At 54.2% G+C, this 14,885-nt stretch overlaps 1 protein-coding gene across 3 annotated transcripts in view; it reads left to right on the forward strand.

The window, feature by feature from the left end:
• Window positions 1-14,885, forward strand: part of SH3RF3 (SH3 domain containing ring finger 3) — a 384,655-nt gene that overhangs the window by 257,083 nt on the left and 112,687 nt on the right. For all 3 annotated transcript variants that reach the window (XR_015550333.1, XM_087426348.1, XM_087426349.1), the window contains one exon: window positions 13,769-14,104. Coding sequence is in view for 2 of the 3 variants with exons in the window: in XM_087426348.1 (XP_087282474.1) it covers window positions 13,769-14,104 (336 nt within the window). In the remaining variant the exon portion in view is untranslated. The remainder of the gene's footprint in view (window positions 1-13,768; window positions 14,105-14,885) is intronic.

A 14,885-nucleotide genomic window follows, 5' to 3' on the forward strand; every position in this document is an offset into this window, starting at 1 on the left:
TGGGTTCACCGCAGGGGAACAGATATCAGGACCGGCATCACAACCTTTGTCCCTGCGTCTGCTGACCCTCCCTGACCAAGGCCTTGTTTCTAAGCCCACCCCTGCCTTTACCTAGGGGGGTTGATAGTGTAAAATGAATATAGAGAGAACCTTCTAGACCAAAATTTTCAAGCTGTGGTGGTCAGAAACTCACAGGGTCTTGGGCCTCTCTGGAGCAGGAAGACTGAGGCAAAGGCCAAGACCAAGGGGTTAATTTATGCTCCTGTAAACCTTTTTGTATTTCAAAGAGGAGGAATGTGTGGTTGAGACTCTGCTCTTGTTTGTTTCTTGTTGCTAAATTTGCAACAGAGTTCACATGTTGATGTTCTTAAATATATAAATTTTGGGGCGAATTTACTGGGTTATCCTTGGGGTTTTAGTCGTAGTAAGTCTTCATACCCTGTTCTTGGATCCAGCTGAGAAAAAGATGAGTGTCTGAGAGATGGAAATTGAAATGTTCACTTTATTATCAATAAATCTCAGTAGGAGAATACGTCAGATCTGGGACAAGGGAACTTGCTAGTTCCTCACCCTCGAGCATATACCTTGGGACCTCCCCACCTGAGAGAATGGGTCAAGACTAAAAACTGACACCTGCCTATAATTGCTACCTGAACTAGAGCTGGGAGACTGGAAAGAAGAGACTGTGCCCAGAGCCTACACCTTCTGAATAGACTAGTTCCACCTGGCCCATGCAGATGGCCCACGACTGTGGAGATCTCCCTCTGTCAGAGATGCATGTTGAGCATTCACAGATGAAACTGTATGGTTTCGGCAGTTTGCTTTAAAACACACCAGAAAAACGGGAGGAGGGCAGACAGCAGATGAGACAGGAACGGCAGAATGATGGTGGTGGCTGACGCTGAGTGATGGGTACATCTTTCTACTTTTGTGTCTGTTATAAAAAGTTAAAAAATCCTGTGTCAGACCTTTCCCCCCAGCAATCAGATAACTGAGCGGGAGGGATGAGAGAAGAGGCCATGAGTGCTATCCAGGGTGGGTTACCTCCAGCTCTACAAGGCAGCGCTGTCACAACAGTAGGCAGACAGGCGTGGTGGTGTCCCAGACACTCCTGACAGACAGGCATCAGGCTGGGACTGGCCGACAGGCAGAGGTGTGCTGCCCTCGCCCTCGTCCTCTGCTCACCTCTCTCTGCTTCCAGTTCCCTTCCTTTTTGGCCTGGTGGATTCCTTTCTGAGCTCTGGTGCCCTCGTGGCAGCCCCCATGGGAGCATGATGCCAGGAAGCTCCCTAAGGATTCTGGAGTCTCCTAAGGCGTGTGACCCCGGGTCTGTGCTCCCACATCAGGACACCGCCACTCAGCGGGGCGAAACCAAATCAGCCAGGAGGAGGAGACCCTTCCTGGGCCTTCCTGGAAGCGTCCTGCTGCTAAAGAATGACTGTGTTTTCACTGAACTGAAAACACCCAAGTCTTCTATGGCAACTCACACTTTGTACAAAATGGAAAAAAATATGTTACTGCCACAACTCAGGAAATCTCACCATTGGTTGATAGAAAGCCCAGCCAAATCTGCTGTTTTGTTTGGTTTTTAATGACTTTGTGATTGTAAAAATAATACCTAGCTATTATTCAAAATAGGGAGATTCAGAAAGTGTAAAGAAGAAAATTAAAATCACTTATAATCCTACCACTAAGTGTAAATATATGTCTAGGAAAAGAGTGAAATGTTAGCATATTGTTCCATTTCCTTTATTCTTACCTATGTATAAATTTACATATATTTTGAACAAATTTGGGGTTGTGCTGCATCAGTATTTCTATCTTGCTTTTTTCATTAAATTGTGAGAATTTTCCAATGACATTGTTGCAATAGCTTCAAAGATCCTCACCTCACAGTCTGTTCTCAGCACAACAGTCAGGGGTCCTGTTGAATGTGTGTCGGACGGCCCTCTGCTGCCTGGACCTCCGTGCCCGTCCCCTATCTCACTCAAGGAAAACCAGGACCCCCAGATGCCCGAAGCCCCACCTGGCTGATCCCCGTCACCTCGACCTCACTCCACCCACAAGTCTGCTCCAGCCACTCTGGCTTCCTTTTTTCTCCCCAGACACACCAGCCCAGCCCACTCCCACTGCAGGGCCTTTGCACCTGCTGTTCCTGCCTCTCCGTCCCTCTTCCCCAGATGTCAGTCCCCCTCCCGTGTCTCCTCCAGGTCTTGTCTCACAAGTCATTTCCTCCAAGCCCCCCTGTGTAACCATGCCGCCCTCCCCACCAGTGCATCTTCTGCTCATACCTTTTTCTCCGTATACCTCTCACCACCTGACACACTAACTATAATCAAATACTTACGCCCTTACTCTCTGGGTCTCCATGAGGCAGGAGTTCTGTCTGATTTTTTCACTGATGTACCTTCAGTGCCAAGCAGAGGCCCTCGCATGCAGTAGGCATCTAATACATGTGTGCTCTGTGATCAGACCCCTTCTCCTTCTCTAACACCAACCCCTGGTGGTTGGGGGTCTGTCCTTTCCTGGCCAGTCCAGCTGGTCTCAGCCCCCTGCTGCTGCACTGACCCAGGAACCCTAACAACCCCGCCCAGACCTTCCTCACCAGCGTCTGCACCAGCTCCACGGACGGCACCCATCCTTGCTCAGGAGCTGACTGAGCCTCAAGTCACAGCCGACTCCCATGCAGCCTGTAATCTGCATGACGCGGGCCACTCACTCTGACCCTGCACACACAGCGAGTGCACACACACACCCCCACGCGTGTTCTCATTCCTGCCTGCGTCTCTCGCCTGCCTTGAAATACTCATGTCACGTTTGCCCCTGTCCATAACCACTGAAATTAAGTTCCTTCCCACGTAGCCCAATCTTTCTCTAATAGATCTTTTATTCAATGTGCATTTATGATCTGGCGTTCCGGCCTCCGCACGCCGCCCAGCAGGCTGGGCCCTGGGTGTGGAGTGGGTGTGAGTCAGCTCCCTCGAGGAGCTGAGGGAGGCACGTGTGAGCATGATGACGGACTCCGTGACACGCGGAGGTCAGCTGCGTTCATGCACTGACTGCGTCCTTACTGAGCACCTCTGGTGAAGTGAGACAGCTGTTTGTCAGAGGACGAAAGAGGCTCTGATTTTCAGAATTCCATATCAGCTCGGAGGTCCTGATGGTCTTGTAGTTACCGAGGTGCTCCTGAGATCTGAGTGAGACAGAGAGAGGGACAGAGAAAGAAAGAGACTGAGGGAGAAGGAGAGGGAGAGACACCGAGAGGGAGGGAGAGGGCGGAAATGCCTGCTATCCAGAGGCTCTCTGTGTGATTGGTGGCTTCAGGGAAGTGGTGGTGAAGTGCCAGGTTGGCTGTCGAGCCCGCAGTAGCAGGAGAATTCAGTGAAAGTCTGGCTGGTGCTCCGTAAACCATGGCCGAGCATTTCTCTGTCCCTCGGCCACGGTGGGAGTCTCCATGGGCTGATTTTCTGTCCCAGAGATGCTGCGTGTAGGATTCGTGCCAGATGCGGATGCACAAACATCCCATCGCCTTCCGAGGCGCCCTATGAGGACAGATGGGGCCCTGAGCACCCGCCTCGGGGTCATAAACCCAGCACAGCTGGCAAGTGTGTTCAAGGATGGGGCAGGGGGACACGAGGGGTGTTTCCAAACCTGTATCCTCTGCAGGCAGCCTGATGCTGAGGTCCCCCAGAAAGGCTCCTGCTGTTGGGGCACATGCGGGGGTCCAGGGCACTGCTCCTTGCTGCACAGATGTTGACTTCCCACCTGGGCCGATGGGAAGAAGAGGGCTTCTATTTCTCGCTGTGTCTCTTCTCCCCTTGATGCTGGTGGCCCTCAGTGTTTTTGGACTGAGACTCCTCGTGAGAAATGCATTTACATCCCGACCTTGGGTGCACGCCCCGGTGCGGCCGCGAGCCTGCACGGACGCCTCGCGGGGCTCCTTTACCCTGAGCACTCTGATGCCTTCTGATATTCTCTCTTCGAATCCGGTTTATTTTTTAAAAAGTGGTGGTCAGTCAGGGCCCACTAAATCGATAGTTTACAAACCACTGCTCTTAGGGGTGCATGCAGCTCTGTAAGGAAAGGTAATATTAGAACTTCTATTCAAATTTATTATTTAAAAATTTTTAACTCAGTTTTAATTTCTATTTTGTGTGTTTTATAAAGTATATAATATAGTGGCACACTAGAAAATATGTGTCATTTACCAGAGGTTTATGCCCAGAAATGCTTTCCTGATGGGGTGCACAGTCAGTGAAGAGGTTAGAGGCCCCTGGCCTGGGTCCTCACTGGTGGCCTGGCCCTGGGATCTGTCAGTGAAGCTGGCCCTGCTTCCTGAAGCCTGAGCTCTTTACCAGCCACATCTTGTCACAGTGCCTCCTCCTCCTCCTTCCTCAGCTGCTTGCAATCTGTGACTTCTAGAGCAGAAGGACCCTGTGAGATTATTACTTCAGTCCTCTGGTTAAAAATGGCCATAAATGCCTGTGCAAGCACACCCAGGGTCTGACGTTTCTGCGGGAGGCCACGCGGCCCCTGCTGGTGCCCTCCAAGGTCTGCCACCTTCCCGGAAGAGAGATGCCCCTTCAGGGGTTCTGGCAGAAAGTGAATAAGTGGTCCCCTTTTGTGTGCTTCTCTTTTCCTGAAAAACAACCATTTTGTCTCCTTTTAAGTTTATCTTCATGCAAAATTATCATAGGGTCATATTGCTAATCTCAACACTTCTGGTAAATGGTCCCTCTGTCACAGAACACACTCTGCCTAGGCACTAATCCTCACTTTTTGCTGCTCATGGGCCTTTTTCTGACTTTCACACATTCTTAGCAAATGAGTGAAGTTGTCTGTTTTTTTTAATTTTAATCTGTATCAGACTCTTTCTGGAATCTTCCTTCTCATGGGCCCTGTTACTGAAATGAGAGTGTGCTGCTGGCACAGGAAGGGAACATCACCCAGTATCAAGAGGCTGAACTCAGAGAGGGGAGCCACGTTCCCCATGGCAGTTGGGTGAGTGCCTAGGAAAGGCGGGGTGACAACTCTGCACGCAGGCCGAGAGAGGGTTGCAGTGTGTTTTCTGGTTGTAGTGAGGGACCCACTCACCAAGCAAGGACGCACTGACCTTCTGTTGCAGGGCGGCTTGGGAGGCCCACGTGGGACTGGCGGTGGCTGCGAGGTTGTTCCTGGGCTTGCGGCTGTGCCGCAGGTGTGGGTAGAGGACAAGGGCGCCCCTCTGTCTGCCAGGGCCAGCAGCAGGCCTTGGGGTTACAATGTGAATGCCGCTGTCATCCGCATGAGAGCCAGGGGTGGGAGAAGATTTGCCACCGTGGTCCATGGCTCTGCCAGACTGCCCCAGAGCTGCCAGCCGGCCGTCGCGGCAGCTGAGGCAGCCCCTTCCCCACGTGCTCTTCCAGGGGCTGGCGGCATGGCACAGCCCACCGCTTGTGGGAAGCGCCCCGCGTCTCACAGAGCTGGGGCTTTGTCCAGTCCCAGATAACGGGATGCTCAAATGAAGAGCGCTTCCCCATCTCCTTACTTTAATTTTTAGACATCATCTCTTCCAAAATCCTTGCTTGTGCTCAGTCTTTGCACGCCAGATTAGGTAGCTGTTGTGCAGTTCAGGTGTACACCTACGTTTGTCTTCTTTGCTGGATAGTTCTTGTCTTAAACTTCAATTATCTGAATAATTGCCTCAGTTCGTCAGCCCACCTTTGGCAACGTAACTACAGCCTCACCTGTGCACTTTAGTCGCCTCAAGAGGGGAGCAAGGCTTGAGTGCAATACAGAGAGGCCAGAATGGGACACAGGCAGCTGCCCTACGCTGGGTGTGCTGTGGGCCGCAGCCCGGACCACTGCCCCTTGTCTGGGTCTCCATTACACTGCTGCAGGGCTTCTGGCTCTGCTTACTGCTTTGTAAAATGTTTAGTTCTGAGGATGGAGATCATCTCAAGGTAGAAGCCTCTCCCACGGCAGGTGCACAGCAAACAGTGTGGAGTGAGTGGGAGGTGTCAGGCCAGAGTGCTGGCACTGGTGTTCCAGGTGACCAGGGTCCATCAGCCCTGATAAACACAAGTTTGGCATTGTCAGCAGGTCTCAAGGTCACCCCCACGGCTTTGACATACATGGAAGGGCGCAGAGATGACCCTGCCTTGGTACCCGTAGCTGGAGCCCTCCCAGTGTGGGAATCTGCCTGCCCTAATTTTCATGCTGACAAAAAGGTCTGATTTTTAAAGACCCATATTTGAATCTCCAAGATGAACCCAGCTCTCTCCGGTTGCCAAAGGCATAGATAACCTCAAAGAATGTATTAGTTTTTAGTCTAAAGGTGTAGCAAGATCAGAAAAGCATCCTCATGCTCTGCAGTAAAAGCAAATGACAGTAGATCCAGTGAGTGTGGTGGAAAAGGGGTGAGCCCCTGAACTGTGTGATTTGGAACACGTTATTTAAACTCTCTCAGCCTGTTTGCTCACCTGTAAATGGCCATGTTGATATGGCCGCGGACCGTTGACATAGGGGTCGCATGAGCCTCTGTGGTGATGAAGGAGGACCGCAGAAGTGCTTGGCCAGTGGCCGTCACCAGGCCGCTTGCTTTGACAGCTCAGTCATTCAGCCGCTGAGAGCCCTTATTTCAGCCTTTCTCCTCCCAAGCTTTAGCTGTGCTGCAGAAGCCACCTTTAGAGAGGAGGGTGAGAGGTGCCAGAGTTGACAGGAGATCCTCTGTCCCCAGCAGCCCCTGCTGATGGTCAGCCGTGTAGAGCATGGAGTGTGTTACAGCTGGGAAGCGCTGATGGAAATGCAGTGCGGCCGGCTGTGCTGCCCGTCTCAGTGAGGCGGGGAACGCCTGCGGTCTCTCCTGACACAGGTTCTAGGCAGGTAAAGGCCGTTCTTCATCGGCTCCTGCGTTTGTGAAGCTCTGAGAAATCACAGGCCGCCTGCCAGGCTCCGTGACCTGTGCTGTGCTCGGCCCACCGGGGAGGGAGGAGTGGAGCAAAGGCAGTGCCCGGCCAGAGCCGCTGATGTTGGTCATGTGGACATTTCCGGGGGAGGCGGCCTCCATTGTGAAGCCGAGGTTGCAAAGCAGTGTTCTAGAAGCTCACTAGTCAGAAGGGCCCACCGAGAGCGGCAGTGTCATCTCCTAGGAGCTTGTAGAGTTGCAGAAATGAGGGCACCGTCCCAGACCTTCTGAACCAGAATCCGCATCTTTGAAAACTCCCTAGTAATTCAACACACACTGAAGTGTACACTCCACTGGACCAGGCTCTCCTGTTCCCCGCAGCGTCCTCCTGACCTCGCACAGGCCTGGGATGTGGCGGGGCTCAGAAAATGTCGTTGTCTGATGGTGCATCTGCAGAGGCACTGGTTGCCTTCCTGTTGAGTCGTAGGCACCTGCCCTGCAGCCTTCTTGCCCCCTTGGCTGCCTGGATTTCCAGGAGAGGGAGACACATGTCCTTCCCTGGGTCACGGTCCCAGCCCCATCACCCTGGGCGGTGGCTGTGCTGAGCCTGGACTTCCTGCCTCTGGGTTAGGATGGAGGGTCGGTGTGCACATCCTTTTCTGATATTTTTCTTGAGAGCTGCTGGGCACCTCCCACCCCACAGTGCTTCCTTTCATGTTATACGTGATACCCTCCCGTAGGTCTGTCTTTCCAATCTTATTTCTCCTTTAAAGATTGCTCCTACATGCCTTCAGTTTAAAGTCCTCTTTGTTGGAACCATGGTTTCAGGGTACCTGTACTCCGCACAGGACCCCAGGTCTGGAGCTTTGCTCGACCAAGCTCCAAAATCCGGCACTGGCCTCGGGCTCAGCATGGTCCTGTGGCTCCTGTGAGCCTGCAGGTGAGAGCCTCCTATATTTAACCTGGTCCCCAAATTCAGATGCAGCTGGGATGCTACAACTAACTCTAATTTAAGAGACTGTCCTGGGGAACTATTTAAACAATGGAAAGAGGAAACTCTTCAGTTCATTTCTACATTTCTGGATGCTTCTGTGGTTGGAGGAAAGAGTGGTTGTGGGGCTGATAAAGTTGTTGAGACAAAGTCCTGGGAAGAGAGTCGCTAAGCGCGAGGCAGAACAGAGTCCCAGGCGGGAGAGCGAGCCTGGCTGCCCGTTACTGGCCCATTGGCACGACTGTGCCTGTGGTGGAGGAAGCACGCCTGACTGTAGCTGACCTCCCCCGTCTGATGCCACGTTCCCAGGAGCATTCGATCGCAGGTTGGCTCCTAGAGAGGGGCTTGCACAGAGCAAGGGTAGCAGGCCTGTGATGTGGCCTCCTTTCCAGTGCCCATGACAGGCCTCATGATAACAAATAAGCTCATCAAGACTTAAATGTTGGTGCTACCACTGTTTCCATTTTGTATGGAAGTTGAAAATGTTCTCGATTTCCATCAGCATACAATCACAATCAGAGTTATTGGATCTATTGGTCAATCACTGATTTTTTGTTACGTGAATGAAGAGCATGGTCTCTGTGCGTGCCTCTCCATGTGGGCGGGAAGCATCCACTTGAGAAACAAATCAGATGACTACACACATGCGGCCGGAGCGGCAGAGCCCTTTCGTTTCTAGATGAGCATCCTGAGGCAGAGTCCCAGGAAGCACCCGTCTACCTCACCACACACCACCCCTTCACAGCTGGCAGTCGGCAGCCACTCACAGAACATTCTAACATTGTGATTGTTGAGGGACTGAGGAGGAAGCTTCCAACATTCGTTCACTGCCTCCTCGGCCCTCCCCTAAGCACTTGGGCTACTGGGCCAGCGTCCCCCGGCCTGGGGAGGCAGGGCTCCAGTGCCCAAGCCGGGGAGACAGCCGTCTGGTTTTCCTGCAGTGGTGGAGGCCTGTGGGTGGGAGGAGTGTGAGGTAACAGGAATGTGGCGGCTCCTCACGGGTCTGATGCAGGAGCTGCTGTCACGGGCAGGTGACGGCATCCTGCGATAATGGGCCCCCGTGGATGTGTGCAGCAGAGAGGCATTCTCACTGGGACCGCACCAGTGGGGCCAGCTGCCAGGCCCAACCTTGAATGCCGTGCGACGTGGCTGATTGGAGCTTGTTGAGAAGATCATGACAGCTTCCTCGGCCCTGAGTTTTGCCTCTAGGACCGCGTCACAGAGGACCAGCACTCAGCTTGGGTTCTGCTGGGCCCACGGTCTATCTGCTTGCCACTGTGTTTGTCCAAGTCTAGCAAGCCAGGGTCTCCAGTCTTGGGTGGTAAGTACTGGTTAATGCCGTATATGTGTGGCTCCAACAAGAAGCCGCTGGTCACAGAAGCAGAGATTCAGAGAACAAGATAAAACCGGACTGTTTTTCTTCACCAGGAGGGTCCTTCACAGAAAGTTCCCTTCCTCCTGCAGAGGTAGATGGTAGGGACTCTGAGCTCCTGATGAAATACTCAGAATTCACCACTTGGAAGCAGTTTCTTACTCTTAATACTCTTACTTTGTTGAAACCACCTATCTTTAATGGAAATTTATTTGCCCTGACTTCCAGCATGCACCCTGGGTTTTAGATTATTAAGGCGCGAGGGAGAGAGATGTGTGCCCCCTACCCTGGTCCTCCATCAAGGAGGGGCAGAATGGTCCCTCGCCAGCAGCCTCTTGGGGAGATGTGCCGGGGACTGACGCGTGCGCTGGTGAGCCGCCTGGCAGTCGGTAAGCGATTGCAGAACTCTCGGCTGCCGTGCCCGTCAGCTCAGATTATGGTTCCATGTGTTCTGGACCAGCCTCCACCTGACCTGGATTTCCTGATTTTGAAAATAGAGTTTCTAATACCAACTCAATAGAGTCACAGGGGGACTAAGTGAGGTGCCCTGGGTCTGTTGCTTTGGGGAGGAGCAGAACGATTTCAGCCCAGCCTCAGGCATTATTGGTGCTGTTATTTCTGTATAAGGTTCCAAGTGGAGACACATGGCAGGGAGTGGTTCACCGCGTTCCGATGCCGGGAAACAAAGGTGGTGTACTGTTGCCTCCCGCTGCTTTGTTCGGCTCCTGGCTGTGCAAGCGGATGCAGAACACCGGGGTCCAGGAGGCTGACCTTCAGGTGTTTGGAGCACCCCACGCAGGGCTGTGGAGGGAACAGGACTGGTTGTGCTTTGAGCTGGCACTGCTGAGGAAGCAAATGAATAAGCCATAAAATAGAGCAACACAGCTGAGCCTGGCTGGAGGACACATTTCAAAGGAAATAATCCTGGACTTAGATCACACATTTTGGGGCCTGGAGTGACTTTTTCATAACCTTCCTCTGAAAGACAGGTATTTGTAATGGAAATGCTGGCAGCCCTGCGCCTGGGCCGTCGGCAGGCGGCCGGACGTCCAGCTGCTGCTGACGTGTGAGCTCCCAGACGCAGCAGCCCCCTCACTGCTGAAATTCACGGGGCTGTGTCTCTTGTTTAATGCATCACGATGCTGCCAGCTGCAGACCCTAGTAGTGTGTGCTGAGTGAGGACCTGGTCTGTCCTCCACCCTCACAGGGCTGAGGGGAACTTCCTAACCCAGGCCTGATGGCAGACTGCACGGATGTGGGGACCCGGCCCCCCACTCCAGCCCAGAGGACGCCGGCGTGGTCCTGCCAGGTGCCCTGCTGATCCACAGCCATCTGGTCTGCCTTTACCTGCCTGCTGGGACCTCCTGCCTCTGTAGAGCCCCTGACACCCTCGTCTCCCGTCCTGTCTGAACCCTGTGTGCCTTCCAGACCCTTCCAGGTCCCTTCTCCTCTGGAGGCTTCAGCCTGCCCAGGGCCTCTGTTGACCACTCCTCTGTAAACTGACCCTTGGATGGGGCCTGCCTCTCAGCACTAAACCGTGCACTCACCATCTTTGCTTTTGCTTCCGTTGACCCTCTGTGTGCCTACCTGGCTACAGGTATGTTCAGTGTTCCAGGAGGGCCGTGTTCTGCCTCCTCCCCTCCCCACTCGGGCAGGCAGCCACCCTGGCGTGAGGGCCAAGGGAGGCGGCCAGGCACTCCAGGGAGGTGTCGGGGGCTGACCTACTCTGCTCTGCCGGGAGCCTGAGCCCTCTCCACGGGAAGTCCCTGCAGGCTGGGCAGTGGCTGCGGTGCAAGGGAAGCGGAAGCAAGGGGGGTGCCACTGGCATGCAGGGCATCCCCTTGCTGAGCGTTTCCCAGGACAGCACAGCTTGGCCAAAGTGTGAAAAAGGGAAGTTAGTCTGTGGTGTGCCCCACTCCTTTCATCGTCCGTCACCCCTGCCCTTGGTGGTACCTTCTTGGACACTCCACACCATAGTTGGGCCCTGGCGTAAGACTGTGGGTGGACAGTCCCGACCAAAGTGAGTCCTATCCCAGACCATACACGGGGGACTGACTCCAGGGCCACCTCTGACCCCATGGCACTCTTTTGGGGAGCCACTTTGGAGGGGGTTCCTCATGCCTTGGGGCACCTGCTTGGCCTTGACCTGGCATGACTGCTCTGCCTGGACACACCAGAACTCTGGGTCTCTGGGCCTAAGGCCCCCTGGTCAGCTCAGCCCTTCTAACCTGCGACGTTCAGTCTGTGGTGGGAATGCTGTCTCTACCTCCTGTGCATGGGTGTCATCTAAAGCCCACTCCCCGACATTGCGGAAGGACTATGGGCTGTCCTGTGGATGGCGTCTCGAATCCCAGGAAGTGGTGGGGTCTATTCAGCCTTCTGGACTGCCAGAGACAGTACATTTCTCTCTCTAGTCCTCCTTTTTTCTTTTCTAATTTTCCTATCATGGTGGCAGGGGCAACGTGCAGGCACATGTCAGGTAGCTCTGTGCCATCAGTAAGCACCGGCCTACCTGGGATAGCTGACCAGCAGTAGCATCGTTCCCACCCGACCCCTGCTCCCTGCCCCAGGAGCCACTGCAGACCTCTCTCTGCAGGCCTCTCGGGGAAAGGCTCGCCTGTGCTGGCCTCGTAGGTCACACAGGAAAACCATGGCCAAGGCCCAGATCTTGAAGCAAATTTTAGGAAAACAGGAGCTTCTTTAGAGTGGAGGGACCTTCCATCTCTGAGCCCAGTGAGAAGATATGAACTGGCTGGAGACATCCCTGTATGCTGGGAGCGCACAGCAGTCCTGGCTCTTTCCACCTCTTCAGCGTCAGGCAGGGAAGTGAGTGCGGGGCCATCGCCTGCAGAGCCTCAGGCTTCTTTGTTGCCTCCTGTTCAGAAAGCAGAGCTGAGCTGGGCAGTGACTGTCCTCAGGGCATTTCCCTCTGGGGGCTACACAGAGCTTATGTCCACAGGCTAGAAATTTGGGAATGTGGTGTCTGGAGAGAAACAAGAGGGAGCAGGGATAGAGACTCAGCCGGTCCTGGAAAGCCGGTGGTGTGCTGCCGGGTTCTGCTCCAGCTGCAGTCCAGATCCAGCCGTGTGCAGCCTGTGTCAAGAGGCCGAGCTGGGGACCCACGCCCTGGCATAGATGTCACTGCGGCTGCTGCTTTCCAGCCAGCAGAGCCGACTCGTGCTGGACAGAGACCGTGGGCCAGGCCTGCTGGAGCCCAGGACTTCCGCAGCCGTTTCTGTTGGGTGAGGAGAAAATAAAAAGCAACAGCTTGAGTTCCCTCATGTTTAACTCCATGCTCCCTGAGGTAGGTCCACCAGAGGGCTGCTGGCATTTACTCAATTTCTCCTACTTCTGAAAAGATGAGGGGGAAAGATGGCATTTGACGGATGTGTACGAGCATAATGGCATTGATTTAACCTGTCTTGTGGAGGTGGTCCCAACTGATTGTCACATCACATTTTCTCCCTGCCACACTGAAGATGTAATATCCAGGTCCCTCTGCTCCGTTCTTTCAGTTGCCGAAAGCTCCCCTTTAGGTATGAACTTAGGTTGAGCCAAGCGCAGCCTAACAGGGAAGGGGCTGCATCGTACACCTTGAATGAAGAACTTGCTGGAGATGTGGAAGTCGGGGACATGATGGCTCCTAGATGGTGAATTGACCTTTTATCCAACCTGAGGCCCCACAGACCCCCCGTGTGAGCACAGGCTCCTCCTCAGCCTCCTGGGGCCGCCCAGCACAGCCAGAGACGGAAGGCCGCATTAGCGGCCTAGACACTGATTCCCCGTTCCCACAGGTGCTCACTGGGTCCAGCCTCCATCCCACCTCTCCTGATAAGCACCACCCAGGATCAAACCTTTGCCAGAGCAAACTCTTCCCTGCTATTTTGTGGAACAGGTCGGGAGAAAAGGGAAGGAGTAGTGTCCCGAGTCCTTGCAGAATCACTAGACGTGGGTCAGGTCAGCTCTGGGTCCTGACAGCCTGAGTGGAGCCTCTTCCTGGAAGGAGCATCCATGGCTCCCACTCACCAGGCCTGCTGTCCTGCCACCTGTGGTCCCAGCGGTTAGAAAGTGCGCTCTGGTCACAGGCCTGGACTTCTCCTCCCAGAGTGAGCAGAATCGTGCAGAGCAGGCCAGGAACCTGTTGTTGCAGTGAATGTGGGGCCGCTGGCTGTCGTTTCTTCCCCCCCTCCCTCTGGTCCCTCGCTCTCTGCAGGTCTGCACCTCGCACCCCAGAATGGGCAGCCGGGAAAGGATGGGGGCTACACTGGGGTAGACGCGGTCCCTGGCCCTTGGAAAACACAGCTCTCCAGGAGCCTTTTCCATACAGTCTGCCGATGTCTCTCTGGCCTTCCTTGTGCTGTCACAGCACCATTCTTACTGGATGCCCCATTAGAAAGACCTGACCCATGTGAACACATTGTCCATTTTTAAATGTGGGCGCAGGCTGGGGGAGCGCAGAGAGCTGGACGTAGCCGTGACCGTTGTCTGATGAAGCCTCCCTTCTCCCTTTCTCTCCTAGCTCAACGACCCCGCCAAGCAGCTCATGGAGATGGACAAGCCGTGCCCCGCTGCTGTGTCTGGCAGCCACGCCTCCTTGCCCTCTGACCCTGGCGTGGAGCCCAGTGTCAGCAGCATGGAGGCGGTCAGTGCCTTCCAGCGGCGCGTAGACAGCAAGAAGAATGCCAAGAAACGCCACTCCTTCACGGCGCTCAGCGTGACGCACAAGTCCTCACGGGCCGCCAGCCACAGGCATTCCATGGAAATTAGCGCTCCGGTTTTGATCAGTTCCAGCGATCCCCGGGCCGCGGCCAGAATCGGGGAGCTGGCTCATCTGTCCTGCAGTGCTCCTGCCCAGGTAACATCCTCGAAGTGTGAACAGAGAGGTGCCAGGCCTGCATCCCTGGGGTCTGGGGGCTCCATGCTCAGCGTCCTGTCCCCTAAACTAGCGTGAAGGGGGCCACGGCAGCAGTGCCCTTTGGGTCAGCTGTGGTTCCTTCTCGTGGCCCAGCCTCAGGGACCCCCTAAGCCTTGGGAGGAGGTGTGTCTCCCTGTCACAACCAAGGTAAATATGTGACTGGTACTCTCAGCGTCAGAAGATGATCTAGGTGGTGTGGGAGGTACTTTTCCATGGCCCACAGTGACCTTTGAATTATGTTGGCCCAACACACAAGAGTTATCCCTTCAACCCATCTGACTGTGTCATGGAGAAACTCTTGGTTTGGTGCCAGTGTGCTTTTAGCGTCTCTATAACACTCGCTGACTTCCTTCCCTTTCCACAAATAGAGAAGAGCCAGAGCTCGGAACCGGAATTAACTACGTTGTTTAGTGCTCTTATTATTTGTACAGATTCCTTCTATTTCTAGACATGGCACTGGTTCCATTCCACTAGTAAGATAAAGGAGAGGGGAGGGACCTTTTTCTCAATCAAACAGCCAAAGGCGGCCCTGGAGCCCCCAGGCCTGTGCTCACCCGCAGGGTATCTATCTGGTCTCTATGTCCTGTAACTCGTGTAACAAGTCCAGGGCCCAGGCTCCCTCAGCATCCCCTGGGGCTTCTGAGACAGGAGCGAGCAGGGCCCATGGACATTAGCAGAGATCTCTGGCCTGCGTCCCGTGGGCTCTGTGCGCCTGGGTGTG

Source organism: Ceratotherium simum, chromosome 40 (assembly GCF_057802395.1).
Source record: "Ceratotherium simum simum isolate JZ-2026a chromosome 40, ASM5780239v1, whole genome shotgun sequence".
Taxonomy (NCBI): Eukaryota; Metazoa; Chordata; class Mammalia; order Perissodactyla; family Rhinocerotidae; genus Ceratotherium; species Ceratotherium simum.